The sequence below is a fragment of the Carex rostrata genome, chromosome 8 (assembly GCF_964058835.1).
Source record: "Carex rostrata chromosome 8, lpCarRost1.2, whole genome shotgun sequence".
NCBI classification, from domain to species: domain Eukaryota; kingdom Viridiplantae; phylum Streptophyta; class Magnoliopsida; order Poales; family Cyperaceae; genus Carex; species Carex rostrata.
Window position 1 is genome coordinate 12,188,636 of NC_135925.1, and position 26,869 is coordinate 12,215,504.

Genomic DNA, 26,869 nt, shown 5'->3' on the forward strand with positions numbered 1-26,869 from the left:
GCCTTTAGTTAATGGCAGATATGATTTGCTTTTTAAAGTGAATAGTTTACGAATTACAGACAAAATATAACTTATTGCTCCACTTAAATTTCAGTAATTGTGCCTTAAAGCTTACTTAACTTATCATGCAATACAAGGTAAAAGTATGCGAATGAAAATGCTCAAACTACATAAAACTGAACAGCATATATAGTTTAACAAGTAGCCAGTTTTCTATTAAATTCTACTTGGCAAATTCCCTCTTTTCTATATATATTGGCCGGAATCAAGACAATAATATATACATTACCATTTCCCCACAGACCAACATATATGGAGCCTGATTGGTCTCACCTCCCAAATGATATTTTACTCTCAGTCTCAGAAAAATTAATCTCTATAGTCGACTACATCCAGTTTCGCGCCGTCTGTACAGTTTGGAGATCCATCTTGACACCTACTCCCAATCACCTTCCTCAGTTGCCATGGCTGATGCTTCCCTATGATGCTAACAAATCGGAAGGTCACGACACCTCAACCCGTTTCTTCTACGACCTCGCCGATTCCAGAATTCATAATGTTCCCCTACCTGAAACCAATAAGAAGGAATATTATTCCTCCTCCCATAGTCACATTACTCTGACAGATGGACCAGTTATTTCCTTATTCAACTCTAATACCAGAAAAATAATCAACCTTCCATCACTAAAAACTAGTCCTGCTTTAGCATTTCATCCCTTCATACCCTCATATGTCAGGTACCAGCTCGGCATCTGGCCATTTTGGCATTGTTCTAGAAAACAAACAGACCCAATAATACAAAAGACTCTATTATCGTCTGATCCTTCCCTATACCCAAACTGTGTTGTTATGGCTCTGTTAAAGAACAACTGGGGATTAGCACTCTGTAAAATTGGGGATGAGCGATGGACCTTGTTAGATGAACCACCAAAGCAAGAGGATTACACAGTTATTGATGCAACCTACCAAAACGGATTGTTTTATACCGTGTCAAGAAAAGACGTAAAGGTTTACAATCTCAGAGGTTTGAGGAACGAAGTGGTGAAGATCAATTTACCACTTGAGCAAGCAGAATACCACCTGGTAGATAACACATCAGATGAGTTACTTTTGGTGGCTCAGCATCTCACACCAGATAATCAAAGTATAAAGGGGGATTTGACAGTTTATAAACTGAGCAAAGTAGGGCAACCATCATGGGTTAAAGTAACCAACATTGGTCAAAGGATGATTTTTCTATCTAGTGGCCACAAGCAATGCTTTTCTTTTCAACCCGGCAATTTACTAACCAAGGGATGGGCAGGAAATATGTTGGTGACAGCTTCTGCTTCTATTTTGAAGCAGCACAAGATAAGTTTTGAATTTGAGTATGTTATTAAGCGGGTTAACTTGACAAACAGTGAAGTTGATGTAGTTGCCACTAGATTTGGATCTTATAATATGATCTGTACACGAGCCCTGTGGATAATACCAAGCTTAAGATAGCAATGGATTAAGTGTGAAACTGTGAATTGTAATGTGTAACATTTGTACTTGTGAAGCAAGAGAGAATATCCTTTTTAATTCAAATCATTGCTGAAGTATAAAACACTCCTTGAATGGCTCAAAATGATGTACTTAACCAACTTGATTGAAGGATTGCCTTACACCGTACCACCAGGAAATAATATCAGCGCATATCATTGCATAAATGTATCAGCAACAATATGGAACAGGCATCTAAAAACAGTATTGGAACAGACAACTAGAATTTGTATGATGTTGTTGTCTATAATATGGTTAACCTGGGTTTTAGTTAGAGAAAACTGCCAGATAAAATCTATCATCTAATTACTAATATTTCACTTCCAGTGTTATTCATGAAAACAATTATCTAAAAAACATAATAAAAAAATCTACCAACACTAAAAATCAAGAGGAGAGCCTGTTGAAGAGGAACAACTTCCAGATGTTCCATAAGACACGCCACTTGAACCCTCAACTGGAGCTTGATTCAGTCTCTCCAAAACCAAGGATCTCCTTTTTTGTAATTTGAGAGAGAATGTTGAAGCATCTAATATCACTGGTACCTGATAATAGATAAAAGAGAAAAAAAATGTTAAAACTGAAAATATATCCAAATAAAAGCCCAAGATAACAAATAACTACCTGACTATTTAACTGTGCAACCTTGTGCACATGAAGAAATCCAACCATGTCTTGGTACCCTGTTAGGAGCTTTGCTAAATCTTTGTCTTCATCTGATAAAACAAATAATATTGTTGTCGGTCAAGTACAATAAAAAAAATTTACAACATTTTGTGATTTTTATCTAGCCTGGAATGGCTCTGACAGAGAGGAGTGTGTCAGCCAAATGTTGCCATCTCTTTGAGATAGAATTCGAGAGAACTGAAGCTGGGAAGGTTATTACAGCAACTGCATTAGAAGATCGCACCATGGCTCTCAGGGATCTAATAAAGGATAATATATCCCAATCCTACAACAAGCAGACATAATCATTTTTAAGAACAAACAACTGCAAATCAAATTTTTAAAAACAAATTATATGATATTTCTAAAGAATTTTGCAGTTCTGACCACTAAATTTGGATGGATAATGGTTCTCATATGTGCCATATCTATAAAGTAAAACCTAAACAAATCTCAATTATCCCATGAAGCCTCAACAGAAGCCCAATTTAGCTTGAATTTTAATAAAGCCTCAGAATTAGTCCAGTCTAGCTCAGGTACTCAGGTAATCTTCTAGAGAGCACAGTGGCCTAATTAACACTCAATCTAGGCCTTAATTTCCCAGTTCAGACTCAACCAACTCTCAACTGTATAATTGAAACACAAGAACCAATCACAGACAAAATAATATTGGAAGAATTCAAATTGTACAAGTTGGAACTGCAAACCTTGGTTTAATCCAAGAAAACATTATAAAGAAAGGCACGGATCACTCACAAACTCAAAAGCATTTCTCGAATCAAATTAAAAGGAGCTTCTAAACCAAAGAACAAAACAATAGAATGTTTTTATAAATACAGACAGGTCACATTAAACTTTGTGCAATTTGAAAATCATTCGATAAGCAGCAGATGGTGTTATATTCATATCATTGAAAAATTTCAAATGAAGGGTAACATATGCCAAAATCTAGTAATTATTCACATACATATATTTAACAAATTCGGGATGTCATATTTCAAATGCAAACTTCATTTACCGTGGTTGTCAATTAATTTCATTATCCACATTGTGGGGCACATCGATAGATACCTTCTCAAAATATCCACATTGTGGGGCACATAGAGATTGTATAGCTATCCTGCCAGCATTTAGATTAACGTCATCCTTCCTGAACATCAAGATAGACAATGAAACTTAAAAAAGGACATAACAACAAGTACAAAAAAATCAGAAAGAAAGAATACACTAACCTGGAGAGTTTGGATACAAAGGTTGAGCAGTGATTCTGTAATTTGGTAAGGTCAATTGCATCTAGTGTGCTTATACACTCGATATTTTGTGAATTCAATAGATGTCTTTCAAGAGGCTTTCTTAAGTCGAAATCACTGCTAAACTCCTGCTGCTTATCTGAAAAGATATTGGAATAACAAAAAAATATATATTATATGGATGACCTGCACTTGCTAATAAATAATATACCCATGTCTTAGATTACCTCTATTATGAGAATCCACACTATTTTGTTCTCCAAAGTATTTCTTGTATTGCCATGCAATCCTCAAGCCTTTATCCTGAAAAAAATGGATGGGGAAGAGGGGAGGCGGGGGGTGGGGGGATTACAAATGACAACAAGAGACCAAATCCTTTAAATCAATATAACAATCAAAATGGTAGCCCGCCCAATGGCAAAGGATTCAATTTGTACCATGAATCACACACACAAATCAGAATTTCTCACAGGGACATACTTATTAATAAGTTGTTTCATAAGCTCCACTTAAATGTAAACCTAAGTTGTGCATTGAAAACAAACCACTCAAGGTAATAGAAGAAGAGAAATTGAATAAGCAAAATATAAGAACCTTATCTTGCACATCTGAGGTGTCATGCTTTATTTTGACTCCCTCCTTTTGTACAACAGGAGATGGCAACGTACCGAGAAAAGATCTGGGGTCGGTTGTGGGGCCAGCAAAGAGAAGTGATTGGCCATGCACAATACCTTGGGACATAAAATTACGGAGCAATAGCAAGTGGTGTGGTGCATCTCCATCCTCCATTACCATAACAAGCGATCCGACTAGAAAGCCTCCACCAAGTATCCCTAAATATAGAGAAAAGGCGGAAGACATTCATTTTCTTATTTATATTTTATTTATTATGTCCTTTCTTTTCTTTGTAACAGTAGAATAATATGAGCGCAAGAATCTAACAGTAGAATCATTAATTTGGAAAGTGGATTTACAGCACAATGCCTCTCCCTCTCCTTTGAAGCCTTCCACAAGTAAAAACTTAAGCAGCCAGCATGTGAAGAATTGTAATTAACCCATCCAATAGAACTATCTATCCCTTGTTCCTCTAACACTCCCATATATTATTCCAATCCAATAGAAAGCGAAACACTTACTATCGAGGTCGGGGATGCCAGAGGAGACGAAGGCGGCGCCGTTAGCTCCGATCCTAACACCTGGCACAAGAGAAGGAGAAGGAGAGGCAGAGGAGGAGGGAGAAGAGGCACGAGAGAAGCTGCTCGGCCGCACGAGAGAAGTGGCCATCACTCTACCCAGTCGCCGTTTTCTGAGCTGTCGCCGTTACACCTACAATATTTAAACCAATGAACATCTATTTATTTGTTGGGAAAATTTCACCCAACTTTTGGATTTTGGATCGGGATCCTCCGATTCAAATCTATAATCTATAGCTTGAGTTCACTATGGAATTCAGATTCATTATTCGGATGTGTCGGATGAATTACTACATATTTCGAATCAGACGTTTCCGATCCAAAACTCAAAAGACCAACAAATACTTTTCAGTTTTGGTCAAAGGGCTAAAAACGGATCCGGAGAATCCGTTCTGAATTCGGATTCAGATAATTTCTGAATACGGATTTAAATATTTATTACATATTAAGTCAAAATCTGTATTCAGAAATTATCGCGCAAAATATGAGATATCTCAGAGGATAACCCCAAACCCCCCAAACCCAACCCCCAACCCCCCAAACCCAAACCCACAACCCACAACCCACAACCCACAATCCACAAACCCCCAAACCCCAAAACCCTAAACCCTAAATCCTAAATCCTAAATCCAAATACTATAATTAATTTCCTTTTTATTTTCTAAACAGCCAAGCCCAAATAAAGGTCCCAGCAGAAAAGAAAAGGCCCAAAATCCATTTAATTCATTTTCTTGTTATACAAGGGCCTAAAATTCATACATTTTTATAAAAAGGCCCTTACTTCTATATAAACAGTACCAAGGTTCTATTTTATGCATTAAGGTCCCTACATTACTTTTATTTACTCACAAGCCCACATTATGCACAAACAACCTTCAAAAGCAACAGCACAACAACATGCACAGTATAACAGAACAGAGCGCAAGACAGCAAGCAAAGGAACAAGACAGTAGACAGGGTACAAGACATCAAGCAATAGGCACAGGACAGCAAAAATGGTACAAGCCAGTGCAAGCAAAAGCACAAGACAGCAAGCAGAAAAGGGCACAGGTCAGTGCCTTTGCCGAAAATCAACAACCCGGCACAAAGGCGAGATTAACTACTCAACGAACCAAATGAAAGAAATAGGTGCTCACTAACCCGATCAACAAGAAAATCACAGAGAAGGGCTTTATCAAAAGCGGCCGGTTCCAGGCGAGGCTTGCGTCTCGGCCGTTCTAAATCAACAATCGCAACGACGAGAGAGTGCTCGGCTTAAAGGTGCCTCAAAAACAGCAACCGAGCAAGAGAATCACAACCAAGCAACACTACAAAACCCTAGGGTTTTGCTTGAACAATCTCAACCGAAAAGAGGGGAAAAAGAGAGGTTCTCAACCATGAGCGAAAATCAAGAGCAAAAACCAACGAGAGAGAGAGAACCCCATATATAGGCAAGGAAACCCAAAATCGCAGTGATATTTACCTCCTATAGATACACAGAAATACAAAACGCAGTGATATTTACCAATATATGTATACTGGCACTCCAATCCTGAATTGGCAAAATCAGAATTAGAACTATAAAATATAGAGCTCACAGATTCTCCGGTTCAGAAGAAATCCAGCGCCTATTATCGACTCCCTCGAGAACCGGGTGTCGGAGTCCAACCCGTCAGCGCAAACAGTGAGAGGCAGTGAAAACAGCGAGAGGAGAGAAGGAAATAGAGAGCTCACAGATTCTCCGGTTCGGAAGAAATCCAGCGCGTATTATCGACTCCCTCGAGAACCGTGGTGTCAGAGTCCAACCCGTCACCGGAAACAGTGAGATGCAGTGAAAAAAGCGAGAGGAGAGAAGGAATTGGCAGAGAAATTACGAAAGGGGGTGGGCGGAAGCTGAGAACAGAGAGGCGGCGGCGGCGGGCGGAGAGGTTCAGAATGTAGCGATAGATGAAAGGAGAGAAAGATGGCAATGCCCAGAGGAGAGAAACGGAGAGGAATTTAGATAATTTTTGGACACGCGTCAGGAGAATGAGACCGTAGCATTACGTAGTTGGATCTAAATTTAAGGGATGAAAATCGGAAATTCACTGTAGGTGAACACTAACGCACATCCAAAATTATAACTATAATAATAAGATAGATAATAATATAATCATGACTTTCAGAAATTTTACACGGTTCTGATTTGAACTATTTAGCAAAACAATCAGTTTTTCTTTAATCAAGCACAAATCAATAGTATTATAGTAAATTTTAATACGAAATTTTAATTTGGATGTTAGCTGCGGCTATTTCTAAATTCAATTATAGTCTTATTTAGTTGATCTATGATCCGTTTTGCTTATAAAATCCGAATAGGAGGTTCGTAATATTTTTTAATGTCGTACGAATATTATTAAGTGTTTATAATTTGATTTTAGAATCCGAACTCAATATTAGTATATATATATATATATAGAATCCGGCTAATGTCATAACGTTATAATTTCAACCTAAGTTATAACGAGCCAGTTTTTGAGATTTCAAAGTCCAAATAACCGATCCGAACCATTCATCTTGTTCTTCATATTAATATGTGCTTGGAGTCCAAATTTTACATTTTTTGAGATTTTTTTACTATTTATTAAGCCACTTTGAAAATCGCTGATCCAACGGTGCCTTTTGGTTTTACTATTCCCGTTGGATCAGCGATTTTCAAAGTGACTTAATAAATAGTAAAAAAATTCCAAAAAATATAAAATTTGGTTTCCAAGCACATATTAATATGGAGATTGTGTTGAGCGGTTCAGATCGGCTATTTGGACTTTGAAATCTCAAAACTAACTCGTTATAACTTGGTTGAAATTATAACGTTATGACATTAGCCGGACTTTTATATAATTGTTCATATGAAAATTTTGTATAAGGATTCTACAATTTGACGCTCACTATATTTATTCATTTATATATCTTATTTTATATATTATTCGTTTGAATCTTATTATTTTATTTTATTTCTGAAATTCTAAATTCTAATATACATAATCTCATAGTTCATTTATTTTTCAAAATTTTAGATTCTTTTTAAAATTAATCAGATAAATCTGATCAATCATTAACTTAGTTAGAAATTTTTTTATTTAGTGTAGAGATCAGTTTAACAATTAATCACGTTTTAAAATTTCAGAATATAACACTTTTTTCCTTTTCATATCGTTAAAATTTGGCTAATCAAGACTGTTAGTGTCAGATCGGAACAAGTTTTTATATTCTCTCCTTCAAACCCGTTACACGTTACGATGGGCAATTGTTATCATATAAAATCTAGAAGATTAAATTCAATGAAATCTGGAAAAGAGAGAATATGGAGACATCCACGATTTTCATTTTGCAGTTTTAGTTTGTCACGTGTTCGAACTTTTCCCCAGTTTCAGGCCTAATGACCCATGGGCTTCAAAATTCCTGTATGGTTTTGTTTTAAAAGGCCTTAATCAGGCCCAGACGAGAAGACCACGGTACACGTGCACCATCTCCAACCAGCATTCTCTCCTAGAGATATCTCCCCCCTGTGTGGCGCCACAGATATTGAGAAAGAGTGTGTGAGTAAGAAAGAGGGAGGTTGAAATGGCGACGATAAACGCCACGGCCTCTGTCCCCATCAAATCCCGGCTGCACTGTACTCAGCTGGTACTCTCTAATCTCATATCGAAATTATTAATATTTTTTTTTTCTTTTTGTAATTTGTATTGTAACGATAGTTGAATTCATGGTAGAGAAGGGTTTTGGTACCTGGTACTGGGAGAGTTTGATTCAACCAAAGGAAAAATTCGGGAATTGTGGGCAGTCTCTCGTCTATTCCAATCAGAGGCAAATGAGGTTGGATCTTTTTGTTTCCCTGAATGTCAAAGCATGATTTAAGAATATTGAGGTGTTGGAAAATGACCAGAATTAATTTAACAGGAGAACTGCCTTATGTGCAGTAAATAAAGATGCTGAAAAGGCATTTATAAAAACTGTCGAGGTGGACCGACTAATTGAAACAATGAGAGATTCTAATCCTCGTGAGGTTTGTAAATTTTATTATGTTGTTAGTTTACCACAATTTAAATTTTTGGCTTAAAATTGTATCAAGGAAACTAAAAGAATCATAGAAATGAGTTCAAAGGGAGGAAAAAAATCTGTTGCTAAATGAATTCCAATTTGTTGAATGTTATTTATGAGGTCCTGTTATATAATTTGGTTTGATCTTGTAGTCCAAAGAATCCTGTGCCATGATGTATCCAGGATAGTAGTCATTAGTGAAAAAAGAATAGTTGTACAAACCAGTGAAGTAACCACATCTCCAATGGTCCAAAGATAGGAATCAACTTTTTGTGTATACTAATGCTAGATTGAAATAATTTAACTGGCATTATCATGATTTTTTATCGGAAAAATCATCCAAGAAAAAGAAAGAAAAAGATAGAAAATTTTGGTTTTTATGGTAAAAAATTCTTACACTTCATTAGTAAATCTTAAAAAACTAATGAATAACCGTAAGAGTGGAATATAAAACAAGGTCATCTTATGATTCTCCTATATTTTCGAAAACTATATAATTGATTCCATATGGAATATGGAATCATGAATAGTTGTTGGTTTAACCCCGATCTTAGTTGCATAAAAAAACTTTATTATATCACTTCAATGATAGAATAAAGTCATTTTATACGTCTAAGACCAGAGTTGTATTCCAATATTACTAGATCCCCGGTTGGGGTAAACTGAGGTTAAATTGTTTAAATTGGTGGAAAAATCGACAGTTGAATTTTACCATCTGGCTAAAGACACATTTCTATTTTTTTTATTATTCAAATAGCGTGGCTCCACTTCTCATTTTATAGTCCACTTCTCACTTTATAGGAAAACTAAAGAAAAAAAAAATAGTTTATTGAATTTTACCAATTCAAATTTTGAATTTTTTTTAGCATGCAAGTGATACAGCTCAAATAGTTTGTCAAAAGAACCGATTTAATATAATGGATCAAATAAAAATATAACGAGATGTGTTAATTTTCCAAAAACACACTTCACCGTAGGGGTGCAAACAGCCGGATACGGATCGGATAATGGTCAAACTGTATTTTTATCCGTTATAATTTTTCGAATTTGGATACGAATACGGATAGTATCCGGATCAGATATTAAACGGATTTATCCGGATTAAATATTGGACGGATTAGACAAAATTATTTTGTTTTATGTAGCGGAAATATGTCACTGATATTAGAAGACTCTACTAATGAATATCATTTTTTATATATATATATGAATGATATAAACCAGGTTGCCAAATTCAACTCAATTCCTAAACTTAGATAAATTTAGTTTTCAATAAATTAATTTCTTCTCCCTCAACGCGCAAGAGACAAATAATAACATGTTTTGTTTACATTAACAAAACGGAGGCAATAGTATAGATGAAGATAGATATTATTGAAGGTGTAGATTGTGACGATTTAGCTGACATCACTCCTCAAGGAGTCAGTGAAAGAAAAAGTAACACAATCACACAACCACACAAGAAAATTACAAAAAAGTTACAAATATAAGAGGGTCAAGACAAAAACAAAGGGGATATTCCACACCTCACATGTACATGCGTAGTAAACTAACGTAGTTTTTTCTGTCGTTTACTTTAATTTTTTATTTTAACTGGGCCTCACATTGGGCCACAACTCAAAGTAATTCAAATTCGGATATCCGATTCCGTATTATCCATATTTAAATATCCTAATTCGTTATTTTTCGGATTCAGATTCGATAATATCAGATAATATTCCAAGATTGAAGCCCAAAGATTTTGACCATGGAATTAAAATTTCTTGCAAGCATGAGCTTTGGCCCTTCTAAATACACTGGATTAAATTGAAGCCCGAAGATTTTGACCATGGGATTAAAATTGCTAAAAAGGTGTCTCATGGTTCTTGAATGAGTCTTTTATTCATTCTAATGACACCAACGTGCTAAGAAACCTCGAACCTTTACTAAAACTAAGTGCTAAAAAGATGTCCCATGGTAATGCTAAAAAGTACTTTTCACAATTTTCACAATACTTCGATTGCTAAAATTGGTCAAAATCTTTGATTGCTAAAAGACTAATTTTTCTTCTTCTTTTAATTCCTGTTTGGATAGAAACTGAATCAGAAACACTGATTTACCGGCTATCAAATATAGGAGACAAAGTACAACCCTTAGGAGCGGTAATTGTTCTCTTAAATTTTCTCTACCAGTACTTGTACTGTTTTTCTTTTACCATTAAATTTCATGTACCAGTACTTGTAAAATTTGGTTAATCAATACCTAGGGCTTTTTAAAAAAAAAATTCTGGTATTCTAAAAAAAACACTGTGCCTCGCATTAGGTGTGCCAAGTAACTCTTTAGATGATCTGGTGGAACTCACACTGAACAAGAAGGCAAACAAACAAACAAACAAATAAACAAAGAAATTACAACTAATATGCATGATAGTTTGTACTTTGGAGAGAGATGTGTGCAAGGAAGTTTAGAGATGAAGGGAAAGGCTTCTGGGACCTATTGTAACAAGTGCAAGAACAATGAAATTATTTGCAATAAGAGAAGTACACAAGTTGAAATAAAGGATAAGCAGATGAAGTGTTTCAGGGACCTTAGAGCTTGAAAGAGTTTTAATTTACCAATATTCATTTTTCTCTTTTTTTCATTTTCATTTTTCTGTTTTTTATTTCTATTTTATTCGGTGTTGTCTCTTTTATGACTCAAGTCTCTTGAGTACCTCTTTACCAATATTTTGTATGTTGAGACTTCATTGAAGGTATATGCTCATGTTTATATCAGATTAGTTTGCTATTGATGTTCTGCTCTTAATTTCTTTATTATTCTGTAAAATTTTTAATGTTTGTTTTTTCGCCGATCTAGTTTTTGTAATGGTGCCAATCTGACTTTCCAAAACAAGATTACACACTTCTTGATGAGGAAATATTATTTTATCAGATGAGACATTTATTGGTATGGTACAAATATTAGTTTGTCTTTTCAAGTGAATTTTTTAACTCAAACAATTGAATAGAGTTCATGAATCTCCATGATGGAGATGATAGTTCACATTCATGATTATGCTTGCAGCTCTAGACCGAACCTGAAAATATCTCCATGATAATGCTTCTTAATATTGCTGAAAAGGTATATCGTGATTCTTAAATTTATATGTCTAAAACAGATTTTGACCATGCAATATCAATCAAAGATTTATGAACATCTAATCTGATATAAGCAATGATGTTTTTGTTGCCTCATATGTTCGATTAACACAAATTTTTTAAGTTAAATTATTAAAATCTTTGAAAAAATTAACTTGTTTAGAAGAAAATTTGGAATTGACGGATGAATTGGAAAGAATTTGAGAGCGGTGCCCTTTCCATAATTTCATGAACTCAATATGTACATGTTACAAGTAAGCCACAATCATAGCCAACTCGATCAAATCGTCAAAACCAGCTTGAGTTGAGTGATACTGACATTTGTTACTGCTGCAAGGAGATAGAAGACGATCGATTAGTTAGGCACGAAAGGGTTTCATCTCTTTTTTTCCTCTGTTGCTCAATCCTTTTAGAAATTAAAGGGATATCTCTCTTTCAAAGAGAAGGGTAAATTTGTCAGTTTCATTTTTAAATTAATTAAATAAACAGTTAAATAAATGAAAGGGTATAGAAGAAAGAAGATTAAATTTATATGGAGATATTGGATATTATGATATATTCATGGAGATATTGGCTATTTTAAAAGTTTGAATGGGTACACATGAAATTTTCTCATTTTTTAATGTTTTATATGGATAAAAAAAATTTACATATGGGTTGTCCTATTTTGATTTTTAGATAGATGCATTAGTTTTTTGTGATTGTCTTTTGAGAATATAGTGGTATTGATCAATACCAGTAGATGAACTCTTGTATCCGGTACTAGTTTGTTGGTATCGATAAACAATGTATGAGGTTTTCATTTTATTGGAAATCGGTAGATATTTTTACTTCTTTCAAAAAAAATATATATATATATGGATAAAAAATTCTCTTACTACGTGCAACGGTGCGCAAGAGGCTTGTCAAGTCATCCACGCAAAGTAAAGGAATAAAAAAGTCAAAGTCAAAGGTCAATGTAATAATGACAAATATCAGTTCTTTAGATATATATATACCTGATGATGCATGCATATTATTTAAGTATATTTCTCTTTGAAAAGAACTAATTACGGATGCTTCTTTGTATGTTCACCGTAGGCATTAGACAGTTTCTCCATAGATATTACATATATATTGCACATCTGCTAGCATAGCCACAAAATCCAGTACACATACAAGCAAACGAACTAAAAGATGTATGCCACAAAGTACCTTCAAGAGTTCAAGGCCACCCCAGAGGTCGCATTGCGACCGCCACCTGAAGGCCCGAGCTCGGGTTATATCGTGGTAAAAGAAGAAGATCATGATGAAGAAACCAATTCTTGTTGTTGGGGCTTCTGTTGTAGACCCAGGGTGAAGGATTTGCCCTTTCCTCAGAATAAAACTCTAACAGTTATATTTTCTCGGCAAGAGGGGGAGAACAGGCGTTTTTACCACGAAACAGTGTTATTCGTACCGGTCATCAATTTACCGCTCTCGGCTAATCGCTACTATGTGATTGTAGCCAAAGGGAAACGCAAAGGGTAATCCTATAACTTTCTTGCCTCTCTCTGTTTTGGATCTAGAAATACAAATTTATGATGTTAATTTTGTATTGAAATTAAACATGAGATCTTAAGTTTTACTAGGTTTTCTTTGTTAAAGTTTTATTTTTCAATAGTTACTAATTTTAGATTAGATAATAAGCAATTTAAAAGAAACTTTTAGGATAATTTAATATTTTAATTTTTTTTTGGGTTTATGTGTTGAATTTTTATCTGATAGAACAATTCATTCTGTTAATTTGTTAATTAAGCAGGCTAGCTATAGATGGGACCATTTAGGATATTTTACAGAAAACATCTCCATCTAAAGATTTCAACGAAGTCACAAAAGTTTGATGAATTGCTGTTGTTTTCATAATACATATATAACCAACAGAAATGTTATTAATTACTTAAGATAATAAAAAGACAGAAATAATATTAATCAAATACCACAAAATAATATGAACTCGGGTTTATTTTCAATCCACAGGCAAGTCCATACATGCTCTAAGGAGGACAATATGACCACATGTTGCTTCTGCCGATGCATAAAAGATGTCAAACCGAAACCATTCGACTATAGAGATATCTACCAGCAAATAGAGATAATACCCCACAAAGGTAGGTTCACAGCCAAATCGGTTGCCTCTGACGGGTTCCCTCCATGGATATTCAGACAAAAATATTGGACATTACATGAGAAAAAGCCAGAGATTCACCAATTGGGCGAGGCTCTAGGCGTAAACCAAACAATAAGATCGAATTATCTGAAACTCAACACGTCAACAAATGTCATTACCGGTAAGTGGTATTGCCCATTCATTTTCTTGAATGAAGGAAGTGCACTGAAAGATCAAATGCAGAGATGTATGTTTTATGAGGTCACGTTAGAACAATTTTGGGAAAATGTGTATAGTGGGATTGAAAATAAGAGAATTCTGTTGAGGGGAAAGGAAACAATGAGAGAGGAAGCGGAATCGAGTGATGGTTTTGTATGGTTTATAAAGACTGGAAATTTGAATGGAGAGAGAATCGGTTTGAGCTTGGCTTTGTGGGAAAGGATCAAATGGGAAGAGAATAGACAAGGATGGGATCAAGGCTCTCAAACAATCTTAGAAGAGGTGAAATCCGGTGATGTTGTCTTGGTGGAGAGATTTTCTTTCAAGAGGCTAGATGGAAGCATGGTATTGGCATTGGATTTTATCCACACGAACAAGGTTCGTGCCAAGGAATAAGTCTATCATGCTCAGTCAACCATGGGTTTGTATATTTGTGAGATAAGTTTGTTGCGTGTGTTTAATTAGCAGTGGAGGTGTTATATATTTGGAGTACCATGTCTCATGCGAAAATTGTTGTGTTTGCATTCGGTTGGGTATGACAATTAGCACTCTATATGAAATGATTTTGTGATGTATATGACAAGTTTATTTAATTTGCTCTGAAAGTTGATTTTGTGATTGTTTATAATATGAAGTATCTGGTGCATATATATTTGACTGTAATGTGTCAAGCAGTTTCATTATCTAACAATTTTGAGTTGCTGTCGAATTGAATGCATGTGAAATATCATTTATTTGCAATTTTGCCTACATGCATATACAACAGCAAAACCTACCAATTTTAAAAACACAATAAACAATTTGGAAAAGCCAACAAACCGATTTACTTTTGCATGCATTTAACACTTATCTTGATATATAGGAGGAGGGACGTACTTTTGAAGGAAAGCAAATTAAAAATATAAATAGCAAGAACTGAAATTAGAGTGTTTATAAGTAAAATTAGAGTTACTTAGAGTAGTTTGGAGAATTTTGTGAGAATAAAAAAGTAGATTTAGATTTAGAGTTATTTAACTTGTTGTAAGTTTGTTTTCTTTATCAATGAAATTGTTAGCTGACACTTAAAGCCACTAATAAAAAAACTGAAAGAGTTAATTTTAAATTTATACAGAAAATTGTTTCAACAATGAGAACAGCATTATTGTGTTGTTTCACCTAACAGATTTTAAAAATGGATTACACTTTGGTTTCATTTATTTCTGCTCCATAGACTTATGTAGCAAAATAAGAGGTAGGCCAACTAGAACAAATAATAAATCCTTCAAATAAAAATAAAATCCACAAAAACTAGAGCATGCTTCATAATGCATAAATCTATGGACAGGGCGGACCCAGCATAGAACAAGGAGGACAGCCGCTCCCCTGGATTTCGAGTTTTAGTGGTGATTTATCGGTACAGATTGACTTTGCCCCTCTCTGAAAAAATTTTTGTCCCCTCTAGATGCTTGATTTATAATTCGGGTTAAATTTAGTATTATAATCAAAATAAATTTCTTGAATTATAATTAGTAATTATAATTATAAGTTAAAGCATCATAAATTACAAGTCAGAGCATTGGAAAATATAAGTCAAAGTATTGAAAAATGTAAGTCAAAGTATTATTTTTTTATCGAGTATCCAATTAGTTAATGAGTTTAAATCCGATAAGCTATTTAAATTCAATTCGATTTTTTTTTTTTTTTTTTTGCTCCTAACGAAAATTCTAAATCCGCCCCTGGAGATCTGAATTTATCACCAGCATAGCACACATTTCCAAGCTCCACTTATATACGCAAAAGCTGCATATGATTATGATATATACCAGATCAGCTTAACCATTTTCAATTAAAGTAAATTTTTTGTTAATAGATCAGAAAGAAAGAGTCTATATTTTTTTTATATTTCTTTTAATTGCACACAAGAAGACGAACACTTAACCAAAAATACATATATAAAATCACAAAAACATCAACTATAACAACTGTGTTGGTGGATTTTAATAAAAAAATTGAAGGTTGGCTAATTGCCAATAATTGTATTCAATAAAAGAAAAGTTTATAATGTACAAGATTGTCACCTCGTGCTATCTCGATTTTAATAAATTATTGTACCCGTATCCATTTTGTTTGTGATAATTTTGAACTCCACTTTGATTTTCCCCTCATACGTATTAAGTTCAAGTTCGGTTTCGGTTTATTTATCAAATTGAAATTGCATATAGAACCTCTAACATGAAAAGATGAAGAAAATAAACATCAAAGAAATTACATAATACCAATATGTTTTTATGCAATGAAAAAACATCAGAAATTGCATGTATCAAGATTTATATATGGTTGTTGTTCAATTTTCACCATTTACAGAAATCGATAGGTCAGGTGTAAATTGAAAGAGCACTTCAATAAATAATTGTTTATTTTCTTGATGATTTATAAAGCAACAAAAGTTTTTTGAAAAATTTATTAAATTTTTTTGGGAAAAAAAGAAACTTCAGTTAAAAATCCTGAGCAGCTTTTGGATGAGCTCCTGCTCCGTGCCGACATTTTTATTTTTACCCAAATTTTAAAATATTTTAATAAAAATAACCAGATTTTTGAAAAAAATTTAAAAATAACCAAAATGCGGAAAAATTCCGCACCCCGGAATAAAAATTCGGGAGTGCGGAAAAATTCCGCACCCCGGAATTAAAATTCAGGAGTGCGGAAAAATTCCGCACCCCGGAATAAAAATTTGGGAGTGCGGAATTTTTCTACGACCAGGCCTTTTTTTTTTGGTCTTTTGCAATAAATAGGCGTTTTTTTTTCTTGTAAACCCTACAGACCAATCAAATTGGGATAATTATAAAATTAATTTGGACTAGTTAGGCATAGATTAAATTTTGATTAATCTAACAAATAAATGAGGAGGTTCTAAATTTTTGTGCCTCCTATCCGAGTTTTTTTAAAAATACCCAAATTTATATATATTTTATTATAAATAACCACAGTTTTGTCAAAATTTTAGTTTTACCCAAACCGTACAAAATATTTACGGTTTCAATTAAAAATTCTAACTGTAAATATTCCTTACGGTTTGAATTTTTTTTTTAGCCCAACTTTGCACCTCTGGTTAACATACCAAATACTGTGAAGTTTCATACAAAATCTCAAAACAGATCGTGAGATATCGGCTCTCAAAAATTGCCCGAACTGCTGAAGGAGTGCTTCTGAGCCCAAATTTTCACCTCTGATTAACATATCAAAACACCATCAAAAATCATGAAAATTTACCGACATACATTCTTGACTTCATAGAACAACACTGTGAAGTTTCATACAAAATCTGAAAACAGCTCGTGAGATATCGGCTCTCAAAACTTGCCCGAACTGCTGAAGGAGTGCTTCTGAGCCCAAATTTGCACCTCTGATTAACATATCAAAACACCGTCAAAAATCATGAAAATTTACCGACATGCATTCTTGACTTCATAGAACAAGACTGTGAAAATTTACCAACGAGCTTTAATTCTTGACTTCATAGAACAAGACATGCATTCTTGACTTCATTAGTTACTATCAGTTATATTATAATTGATGATTTTTACTCTTATATCGTACTAAAAGAAAAAAAAAAAACTAAATTTTCTTTAAGCATTAATGCTTGATAATAGACTAATAATAATATCAATAAATAAATCAAAGGGGAACTAGACTTTCAAACTATGGAGATCAAATATAATTAGAGTCAATTATGTAAAATTTTCATACTACAAATTATATAGAAATTTTTTATATCCGTTTAAATTATATAGAAAATTTTGTATAAATACATCATTTTTGAAATAAAAAAAATCTGGTCAATTGACCCCAATTCAATATTAGTGGATCCGCTCCTATAATAAATTAAGCAGTCTGGCTAATTTGCTGCAGCATTGATAATAGCGGTTTTCAAACCAGCTTAATAAATAGTAAAAAAATTCCAAAAAATGTAAAATTTGGTCTCCAAGTAGATTATAATATAGATTAAACATCTAACTGTTTGGATTTGTTGTTTGAACATCACATGGCTAAATATAGCCCCGGCAGCACTTGAGCAGAACTGCTGCCGGCAACAATTTAGCCGGACTCTAAATTAAGTAGCACTAAATTAAAAGATAAATTATACTAATAAAGCACGTTATTAAGTAAAATAGTAAGAATAAATAATGTCAAAAGTTAAGTTTTAATTTTACTCCAACTCTCCAAGTATGTTAAGTTTTAAGTAAAATACTTTAAGGTACTTTAATCTAATATCTCAATAAATCATAAAAAAAATTTCCACTACATTGACTTACCAAAAAAAAAAACTGTCATTCTTATCAAACATCGTAAGGTGGCATTAGTTTGATTACAGAAAAAAAAAATTTATTGTTTACAACAACTTAGATCACATTTTTTATTTATTAAAAAAATATTATAATCTAACTTTAAACCTTCCGATTTTAATTATATTGTTTCCGGTACATATATCATAACGAAATTTTTATAAATACCCAAAATTAGTAATAAATTACGGATTCTACCTTTTTTTGCAATGAATTTCAAAAATTACCCAACCCGGTGCTCCAATAACAGGAAATAGCCAATCTTTTCGGTGCTCCAGTTCCCGGATCCGTTGAAAATGCCCGGTTAATGGTTAACTGGAAATTTTAATCAGTCCAAATTAATTTTTTAATTATCCGAATTTGATTGGTCTGTAGGGTTTACAAGAAAAAAAAACGCCTATTTATTGCAAAAAACCAAAAAAAAAAGGCCGGGTCGTAGAAAAATCCGCACTCCCGAATTTTTATTCCGGGGTGCGGAATTTTTCCGCACTCCCGAATTTTAATTCCGGGGTGCGAAATTTTTCCGCACTCCCGAATTTTTATTTCCGGGTGCGGAATTTTTTCGTACTCCCGAATTTTTATTCCGAGGTGCGGAATTTTTCCGCACTTTGGGTATTTTTAAAAAAATTTCAAAAAGCTGGTTATTTTTATTAAAATATTTTACAATTTGGGTAAAAATAAAAATGTCGGTGCTCCGTGCAACTGTGCAGGGAGGCTTGTCAAGTCTTCCACCCAAAGTGAAAGAACTAGAAAAGTCAAAGTAAAAGATCAACGTAATCATGACACATATGAGTTCTTTCGAATAAAATAATTCCGGATGCTTCTTCGCACGTTCTCCATAATCATGACACATATGAGTTCTTTCGAATAAAATAATTCCGGATGCTTCTTCGCATGTTCTCCGTAATCATGACAATTTCAACAATAGACATTAGATATTTCACGTCTCTCGCATAGCCGCAAAATCTAGTACAAATACAAGCAAACGAACTAAAAAGATCCATATATATATATATTTTTTGAGGAAAGCAATCGAACTAAAAGATGTATGCTACAAAGCGCATTTCAGAGTTCAAGGCCACCCCAGAGGCCGTATTGCGACCGCCACCTGAAGGTCCGAGCTCAGGTTATGTCGTGGTAAAAGAAGAAGATCCTGATGAAGAAACCAATTGTTGGGGCTTCTGTTGTGGGCCGCCCAGGGTGAGAGATTTGCCCTTTCCTCAGAATAAAACTTTGACAGTTAAATTTTCTCGGAAACAGGGGGAGAACAGGCGTTATTACCACGAAACAGTGTTATTCGTACCAGTCATCAATTTACCGCTCTCGGCTAATCGCTACTATGTGATTGTAGCCGAAGGGAAACGTAAAGGGTAATCCTTTAACTTTCTTGCCTTACTCTGTTTTGGATCTAGAAATACAAATTTATGATGTTAATTTTGTATTGTAATTAAACATGAGATCTTACTTTTTATTCACTAGGTTTTCTTTGTTAAGGTTTTATTTTAAATAGTTACTAATTGTAGATTAAATAATAAGCAATTTAAAAAAACACTTTTAGGATAAGACCCTGAAACTCTTGGAATTTCTAAATGTTAACTAATTTTTAGAAATTTTGTCTCTGAAATTTTTGGGTTTATGTGTTGAATTTTTATCTGATAGAACAATACATTCTGTTAATTTGTTAATTAAGCAGGCTAGCTATAGATGGGACCATTTAGGATATTTTACAGGAAACATCTCCCTCTAAAGCGTTCAACGAAGTCACAAAAGTTTGATGAATTGATGTTGTTTTCATAATATATACCCAACAGAAATGTTGTTAACTTAAGATAATAAAAAGACAGAAAGAATATTTATCAAAACCCACAAAATAATATGAACTCCGGTTTATTTTCAATCCACAGGCAAGTGTATACATGCTCTACAGAGGAGAATATGACCACATGTTGCTTCTGCCAATGCGTACAAGATGTCAAACCGAAACCATTTGACTATAGAGATATCTACCAGCAAATAGAGATAATACCCCACAAAGGTAGGTTCACGGCCAAATCGGTTGCCTCTGACGGGTTCCCTCCATGGATATTCAGACAAAAATATTGGAGATTACATGAGAACAAGCCGGAGGTTCACCAATTGGGCGAGGCTCTAGGCGTAAACCAAACAATAAGATCGAATTATCTGAAACTCAACACGTCAACAAATATCATTACCGGTAAGTGGTATTGCCCATTCATTTTCTTGAATGAAGGAAGTGCGCTGAAAGATCAAATGCAGAAATCTATGTTTTATGAGGTCACGTTAGAGCAATTTTGGGAAAATTTGCATAGTGGGACTGAAAATAAGAGAATTTTGTTGAGGGGGAAGGAATCAATGAGAGAGGAAGCGGAATCGAGTGATGGTTTTGTATGGTTTATAAAGACTGGAATTTTGAATGGAGAGAGGATCGGTTTGAGCTTGGCTTTGTGGGAAAGAATCAAATGGGAAGAGAATAGGGGAGGATGGGATCAAGGCTCTCATGCAATCTTAGAAGAGGTGAAATCCGGTGATGTTGTCTTGGTGGAGAGATTTTCTTTCAAGAGGCTAGATGGAAGCATGGCATTGGCATTGGATTTTATCCACACGAACAAGGTTCGTGCCAAGTAATAAGTCTATCATGCTCAGTCAACCGTGGGTTTGTATATTTCTAAGATAAGTTTATTGCATATGTTTAATTAGCAGTGGAGATGTTATTTGGAGTACTAAGTCTCATGCAAAAATTGTTGTGTTTGCATTCGGTTGGGTATGAGATTATTGACCACTAGCACTCTATATGAAATTATTTGTGACGTACATGAAAAATATAGTTGATCTATAAGTTTATTTTATGATTGTTTATAATATGAAGTATTTAGTGCATATTTCATTTTAGATGATCACAATTTGAGTTGCTGCCGAATTGATTGTATCTGAAGTATCATGTATGATGTATTTGTAGTTTGCCTGCATGCATATAAAATAACAAAACCTACCAATTTAATAACACAATAGACAATTTTGAAAAGCCACCAAACCGATTTACCCTTGCATTAAGCTAACACTTGATCTTGATATATCCATGAAGGGAGTCAGATTTAAATTTATTCAGAAAATTGTGAGAATGAAGTTAAAGTGTTGTTTCACCTAAAAGATTTTAAAAAAGGATTACACTTTGGTTTCATTTATTCCTGCTCCATAGACTTCTCTCGCAAAATAAGAGGCCAACTAGAACAAATAATAAATCCATCCAATAAAAGTAAAATCCACAAAAACTAGAGCATGCTTCATAGTGCATTAATCTATGGAGATCTGAATTTTTCACCAGCATAGCGCACATTTCCCAGCTCCTCTTCTATACGCAAAAGCTGCATACGATATCGGATCAGCTTAACCGTTTTTTATTAAAGTAAATTTTCATTTAATAGAGAAAGAAACAGTCTATGATTTGACTTACTTGGTTGTACTTGGCTAATCGCTCACTCCTACATGGGGCCCCAGTTTTGATCTGAGATATGCAGAAATTAAATAATCATTAGAAATAAAGACCATGGTCAAGCTCCATCATATAAAATCAATATGAAAAATATAATTCAGCATATAAACATAAAAGAACTGGAGTATACAAAAAAAAATATAAATCCCATGCCTGTCCACTCGCCAAACCAACAGAAAGATCAGCAATGAAATTATCTTCAGTTTCGCCACTTCTGTGGCTCACCATCACACCCCACCCAGCAGCCTTTGAATCAAGAGCAGCTTTAATTGATTCCGTTACTGTCCCAATTTGGTTAACCTAGAAAATGACAAAAAAAATATATATATTGTTACTGTTGCATCTTTCAATGTTTAATACTTCCAAATATCAACCCACTTAGTATCGGTAAAAAAAAATTGATTATTCTGATATAAACCCTGAATGAAAAGTTTCATGCATAAATCATTAAAAATCTCAGATGAGGAACACTCAGGCAACGGTAATTATGTCCTTTTCCCATGGAAGCTCACCTTCAGTAGAAGAGCATTGCATGCGTTCTTCCTCACAGCCTCAGCAATTCTCTTTGGGTTGGTCACTAACAAATCATCTCCAACCAGCTGTATATCAACTGATGAGCGAAGTAGGGCCCATGAGTACCAATCATCTTGGTCAAAGGGATCCTCAATCGAAACAATCGGGAAGTCCCTCACAAACCCCTTGTACAACTCGCATAGACTCTCTGACGTGTGGAGGTGATCCCCACTGTTTGGCTGTTTTTTAAAGTCTAGGTCATAGTTTCCATCCTTTGTATAGAACTCTGATGCTGCTACGTCCATTCCTATCTTGATCTGATATAAGAAGAGTTTTCAATTTCAAAACTTGAAATAAAGAAAAGAGCAAGCAAATAAAAAACTTACTTTTGCAGGTTCCATCCAAAGTTCAGTACTAGAGGAAATCATGGAAACCAAGTGCAAGCTCAAATAATCAAAAGGAATGACTGGACATATATGTTATCTTTCGTAGGATAACATTGAATATTATCTTTAAATATTTGTTATCAGCAGTCACCTTTCCAGTGTATCCAGCTTTTTCAATAGCATCCATAAGCAAGACAAGCCCTTCCCTGTTATCTTGTACGTTTGGTGCAAAGCCACCTTCATCTCCTACATTGCAAGCATCTTGACCATATTTTGCTTTTATAATCCCCTTCAAAACATGGTAAACTGCATAAAAAAGGATGATGAAATACGAAGAACACAAATACATCAGATGTTTCTCTAGAAACCAACTACAACAAAAAAAGGAGGGAATTTCATCAGTTCCCCAACAAAATCTAAAAATATCAGGTGATGAAAATCATATATGACACTTAATCTTCATTACATGAGTAACATCACTTTTAATCCTGCCAATTTGTTCATTTCAAAATCTCCTAACAATCCCTCTTTTTCTCCTTTATTTATGCAGAGGGGTACAAACAAAGTAGGAGAAATACTTTTTGCATCATTTTGAGAAATTTTAAGTATCTAAGGGCTTAAATTGTTCTACTACCTTTTTATGGTATGCATTATTCTTTGTCCATTCAAATTCTTTGTTGCGTACCACCCCCTTTGGAAATTTTGCAGGTGCAGACATGAAATTCAATACAATACAAGAGTGATCTTTAGGTGCAATAAGTTACCTTCACTGCCCATACGCATAGCCTCAGCAAATGAGCTTGCACCAACAGGCAGTATCATGAACTCCTGCATAGCCAGGTTATTTCCAGCATGACTACCTCCGTTTATCACATTGAAAGCAGGAACTGGCATAACAAGCTCCTTTGAACCTGCTAGTTCCTGTATGTGTCTATACAGAGGCACTTTCTTAGCCCCTGCACCTGCCCGGCATAGACTTAGAGAAACTCCAAGTATTGCATTGGCACCTAGTGTTGATTTGTTGGGGGTTCCATCCATTTCAATCATAATTGAATCAATGTCTTCTTGGTTCCTGTTTTAGATAGAAGGAAATTTGATTTAAAAAAAAGTCAAGATAGCTTGTTAGTTGTTAAAATGTAAGAGACTTGACAAACATGTAAATGTGAATAAAACTCATAAGAAACTATCTTAAGACTTGTCATGATTAGTCCGTTACGTTTGTCTGCAGACCTTTTTATCTCCCAGCTTTAAAATTACTTTAGCTTCATTTATCATATTAGAGGAAGATCTTAGGCTTCTTTTTAGGTATCAATTTTAGACATGATTTTTTTGCTAGGATCTTAATCTTGATTATTTTACAAGTAACATTTTTCCCTGCCAATAAGTGGACCTTCAAATATAAACCAAAAAAGAACCAACCTTGAGGTGTCAAAAGGAACATTTTATCTAAAGGGAAGAAATAACCTACTGAAAACCACTTCGGACAATCCAGTTGCCAGATTTAGTACAAATAAGCTCTAGTTTTTGTCTTTTTGATAGATTGTCTTTGGAATATATATGTAGCATGTCCATATCAAAAGTTTATATACCTTTTGAGTTCATTTCGTACAACCACGACGCCAAGAAATTAAAGAATTAGGTGCCTGAATCACTTGTGAATAAGACCAAATCAAGGTTCAGATTTGATGTTTGAAATTTATATTTTGGAAAAAAGAGAGATCGTGACAATTTATGACACAAGAGCCACCTCTGAGAGGAATCAAATAATAAAATCCACAGAAAGTAAGAGATCGCAAAATGGTAGCTAAATTGGAACAACTGGAATATTGCTAATAGGAATTGTTCTATGGATACAATATCATCACAATATGAAAACAAAAAGGGCTTCAGTATACCTAACGTCAACCCCAACAAGCATCGGCGCCAAAATCTCATTTATGTTTTTCACGGCATTTAGCACTCCTTTGCCTCCATAAACGCTCTTATCTCCATCTCTCAACTCTAGAGCCTCATAAATTCCAGTAGAAGCGCCACTGGGCACCGCCGATCTGTACAGGCTGTCAGTCACCAGATCAACCTCGACCGTCGGATTGCCACGGCTATCTATGATCTGCCTCGCCTTGATCGACTTGACATTGTACTCTTTCAACGCGTTTCCGGCAGGTGATGTGGCAGTCGAGGAGACTGAGCATTTGACTGAGGTAAAGTTTCGCGGTAAGAGAAGCTTTGATCGAGCTGACACAGATGGAGTTTGGAGGAAGTTAGAGTGAGAGAGAGCCATTTTCTGAATAGAGAGGGTTCTGCTGTTGAACAGAGAGGGTTTAAAAGTTAAAGCGGGGTTGATTTGGGCGGAGAATGCGAAGAAGAAAGCCACTCTCCTTTTGTTCGAATAGTTGATTTGTGCCAACTACTCACGCAAAATCATTCATATATCATGGTTAAAACTCAAATGGGTCCACATGCCAGTGAGACTCTCAGTCTGATTGTTGACCAAGGACCAAGGTAGGTGGGGGTCATGATTTAGACCAGAGCTGAACGAAGCGACAAGCAGCCGGTTTGTTGGTACTGGTACTGCACTTCGGAGTAGATCCGATGCCCATTGGACCTACTTTGGTTCGATGGGTGATCTGGCCATCCAATTACATCAAGAATCGTGCACTCTGTATTAAAATCCGTATGACTTTTTATCAATTTCCGTGCGCACAGATCTTAATACTAATCGTACGGTGATAGAGCTAATTGAACCTAAAAGTAGGTCCAATGCCCATCGGACCTACTCCTATCTACTGATACTGGTAGGTAGCCGGTTTGTACCTGGTAGGTAGCGAAAAACTTGAATTAAAATCCAGTGCAATACTTGATCGTGTAGAATGAGATCTGAGTCGTCTGTTTCAAAAATCTTAAACAAACCCCCACAATTTATATAGATGAACAGTACAAAATTTTTCCAAAAATAATTCCTATTATATAGGTAGGTACGGAATTAATTTTGAATCGACCAGCAGTATTTTACCGCAGGATACTCGAAAAACTGTCATAAGTTGCGTAAGATGCATACTGTAATTTCTAGATGGATCGGAAATTCACATTAAATGCACAACAGAAGAATTAGGGGGAATTTCATGTATACCCCTTGAAACCTCAAAATTATGTATTTTCTCCGCTAAAATTCATAATATGATATTTACCCTTCTAAATTTAAAAAAATTACAAATTTACTCAAATTATTAATTTATTTATTAAAACTCATTTTAAATTATAAAGTACTCATTTTACTCTTTAATGAAAAAAATGTAGTCATTGAAGAAAAATATTTTTACTTCTAACTAATTGGTTTTCGAAAACAAATAGCTTATTTCTCTATATGTGATGCGTACATAGTGGTATTTACTATTTAGACATATGTTTGTGTATATGTCACAACTCTAAATAAGAAAATTAACAATTTGCTCTAAAAATTGACCAATTAAAAGACTAATTATTTATCTTCAATATATTACATATTTTATATTTTTTTGAAAAGATAAAATGAATATTTTATAAATTTAAAATGAATTTTAATAGAGAATCAATAAAATGATTACCAAATTTGTGAGTTTTCAAAATTTTAGAAGGATAAAAAAAATAATACGTAATTTCAAAAGAAAATTGAAATACACATGAACTTGTCCAACAAATTAAATAAACAAAAGCAAGACAGCATAAATGCGACCTTTGATGCTTCCGAGTCCCCAGGAGCCATTCTTATACGCTAAAGGCACCGCCTGTGAGCCTGTGTGAATTCCTGTGAGCCCTTCCCTTCCTCGTCTAGGAATGAGATCCGGTGCTTTTTTTTCCATGCTATTTCCGTGTCCTATCTCTCTTCTCTTACTTTGGGGCCCACGTAATTCACTTTCTCTCTCGTCTCTTCTTTGAAGAGAGATATAGAGAGAAAATGGAGAGCAGCCGGCTGCTTTTCTACTAAGAAAAGCAGCGGATATGG

General features: G+C 34.6%; 5 protein-coding genes and 1 long non-coding RNA gene across 11 annotated transcripts; 4 read left to right on the forward strand and 2 right to left on the reverse strand.

Moving 5' to 3' along the window:
- Positions 1-62: 62 nt before the first annotated feature.
- Positions 63-6,626, reverse strand: LOC144558613 (elongator complex protein 4-like). 5 transcript variants are annotated; one of them, XM_078307459.1, is made up of 11 exons: positions 6,211-6,626; positions 5,774-6,098; positions 4,577-4,766; positions 4,035-4,273; positions 3,668-3,743; positions 3,423-3,579; positions 3,262-3,340; positions 2,317-2,476; positions 2,149-2,240; positions 1,900-2,069; positions 63-568 (listed from the first exon to the last, which is right to left on the reverse strand). In XM_078307459.1, exons 3-10 carry the CDS (start codon positions 4,722-4,724, stop codon positions 1,905-1,907), a joined length of 1,116 nt encoding a protein of 371 aa, XP_078163585.1. In that variant the 5' UTR covers positions 4,725-4,766; positions 5,774-6,098; positions 6,211-6,626; the 3' UTR covers positions 63-568; positions 1,900-1,904. The 5 variants fall into 5 exon arrangements, with proteins under 5 accessions (XP_078163585.1, XP_078163587.1, XP_078163586.1 ...); XM_078307461.1 differs by lacking the exon at positions 5,774-6,098 and having other exon boundaries at positions 6,347-6,626; XM_078307460.1 differs by lacking the exon at positions 5,774-6,098.
- On the forward strand, positions 313-1,485 carry LOC144558550 (F-box/kelch-repeat protein At1g64840-like). The gene has a single exon (XM_078307393.1). The coding sequence runs from the start codon at positions 313-315 to the stop codon at positions 1,483-1,485; it is 1,173 nt and encodes a 390-aa protein (XP_078163519.1).
- Positions 6,627-8,128: 1,502 nt separating the features above from the next.
- Positions 8,129-8,708, forward strand: LOC144558609 (uncharacterized). The gene is made up of 3 exons (XR_013512949.1): positions 8,129-8,278; positions 8,370-8,467; positions 8,552-8,708. It is a non-coding gene; the product is annotated as an uncharacterized LOC144558609 (long non-coding RNA).
- Positions 8,709-12,833: 4,125 nt separating this feature from the next.
- LOC144558070 (uncharacterized) lies at positions 12,834-14,801 on the forward strand. The gene is made up of 2 exons (XM_078306776.1): positions 12,834-13,313; positions 13,807-14,801. The coding sequence occupies exons 1-2, from the start codon at positions 12,985-12,987 to the stop codon at positions 14,549-14,551; spliced, it is 1,074 nt and encodes a 357-aa protein (XP_078162902.1). The 5' UTR covers positions 12,834-12,984; the 3' UTR covers positions 14,552-14,801.
- Positions 14,802-15,257: 456 nt separating this feature from the next.
- On the reverse strand, positions 15,258-25,306 carry ENO1 (enolase 1). 2 transcript variants are annotated; one of them, XR_013512839.1, is made up of 8 exons: positions 24,783-25,290; positions 23,652-23,959; positions 23,039-23,193; positions 22,501-22,818; positions 22,142-22,288; positions 21,950-22,000; positions 21,640-21,860; positions 15,258-15,310 (listed from the first exon to the last, which is right to left on the reverse strand). XR_013512839.1 is itself a non-coding variant. In XM_078306772.1 (7 exons), exons 1-7 carry the CDS (start codon positions 25,166-25,168, stop codon positions 21,795-21,797), a joined length of 1,431 nt encoding a protein of 476 aa, XP_078162898.1. In that variant the 5' UTR covers positions 25,169-25,306; the 3' UTR covers positions 21,578-21,794. The 2 variants fall into 2 exon arrangements, 1 of the variants encoding a protein (XP_078162898.1); XM_078306772.1 differs by lacking the exon at positions 15,258-15,310 and having other exon boundaries at positions 21,578-21,860; positions 24,783-25,306.
- LOC144558071 (uncharacterized) lies at positions 19,481-21,331 on the forward strand. Its single transcript, XM_078306777.1, has 2 exons — positions 19,481-19,847; positions 20,382-21,331. The coding sequence occupies exons 1-2, from the start codon at positions 19,522-19,524 to the stop codon at positions 21,121-21,123; spliced, it is 1,068 nt and encodes a 355-aa protein (XP_078162903.1). The 5' UTR covers positions 19,481-19,521; the 3' UTR covers positions 21,124-21,331.
- Positions 25,307-26,869: the final 1,563 nt, after the last annotated feature.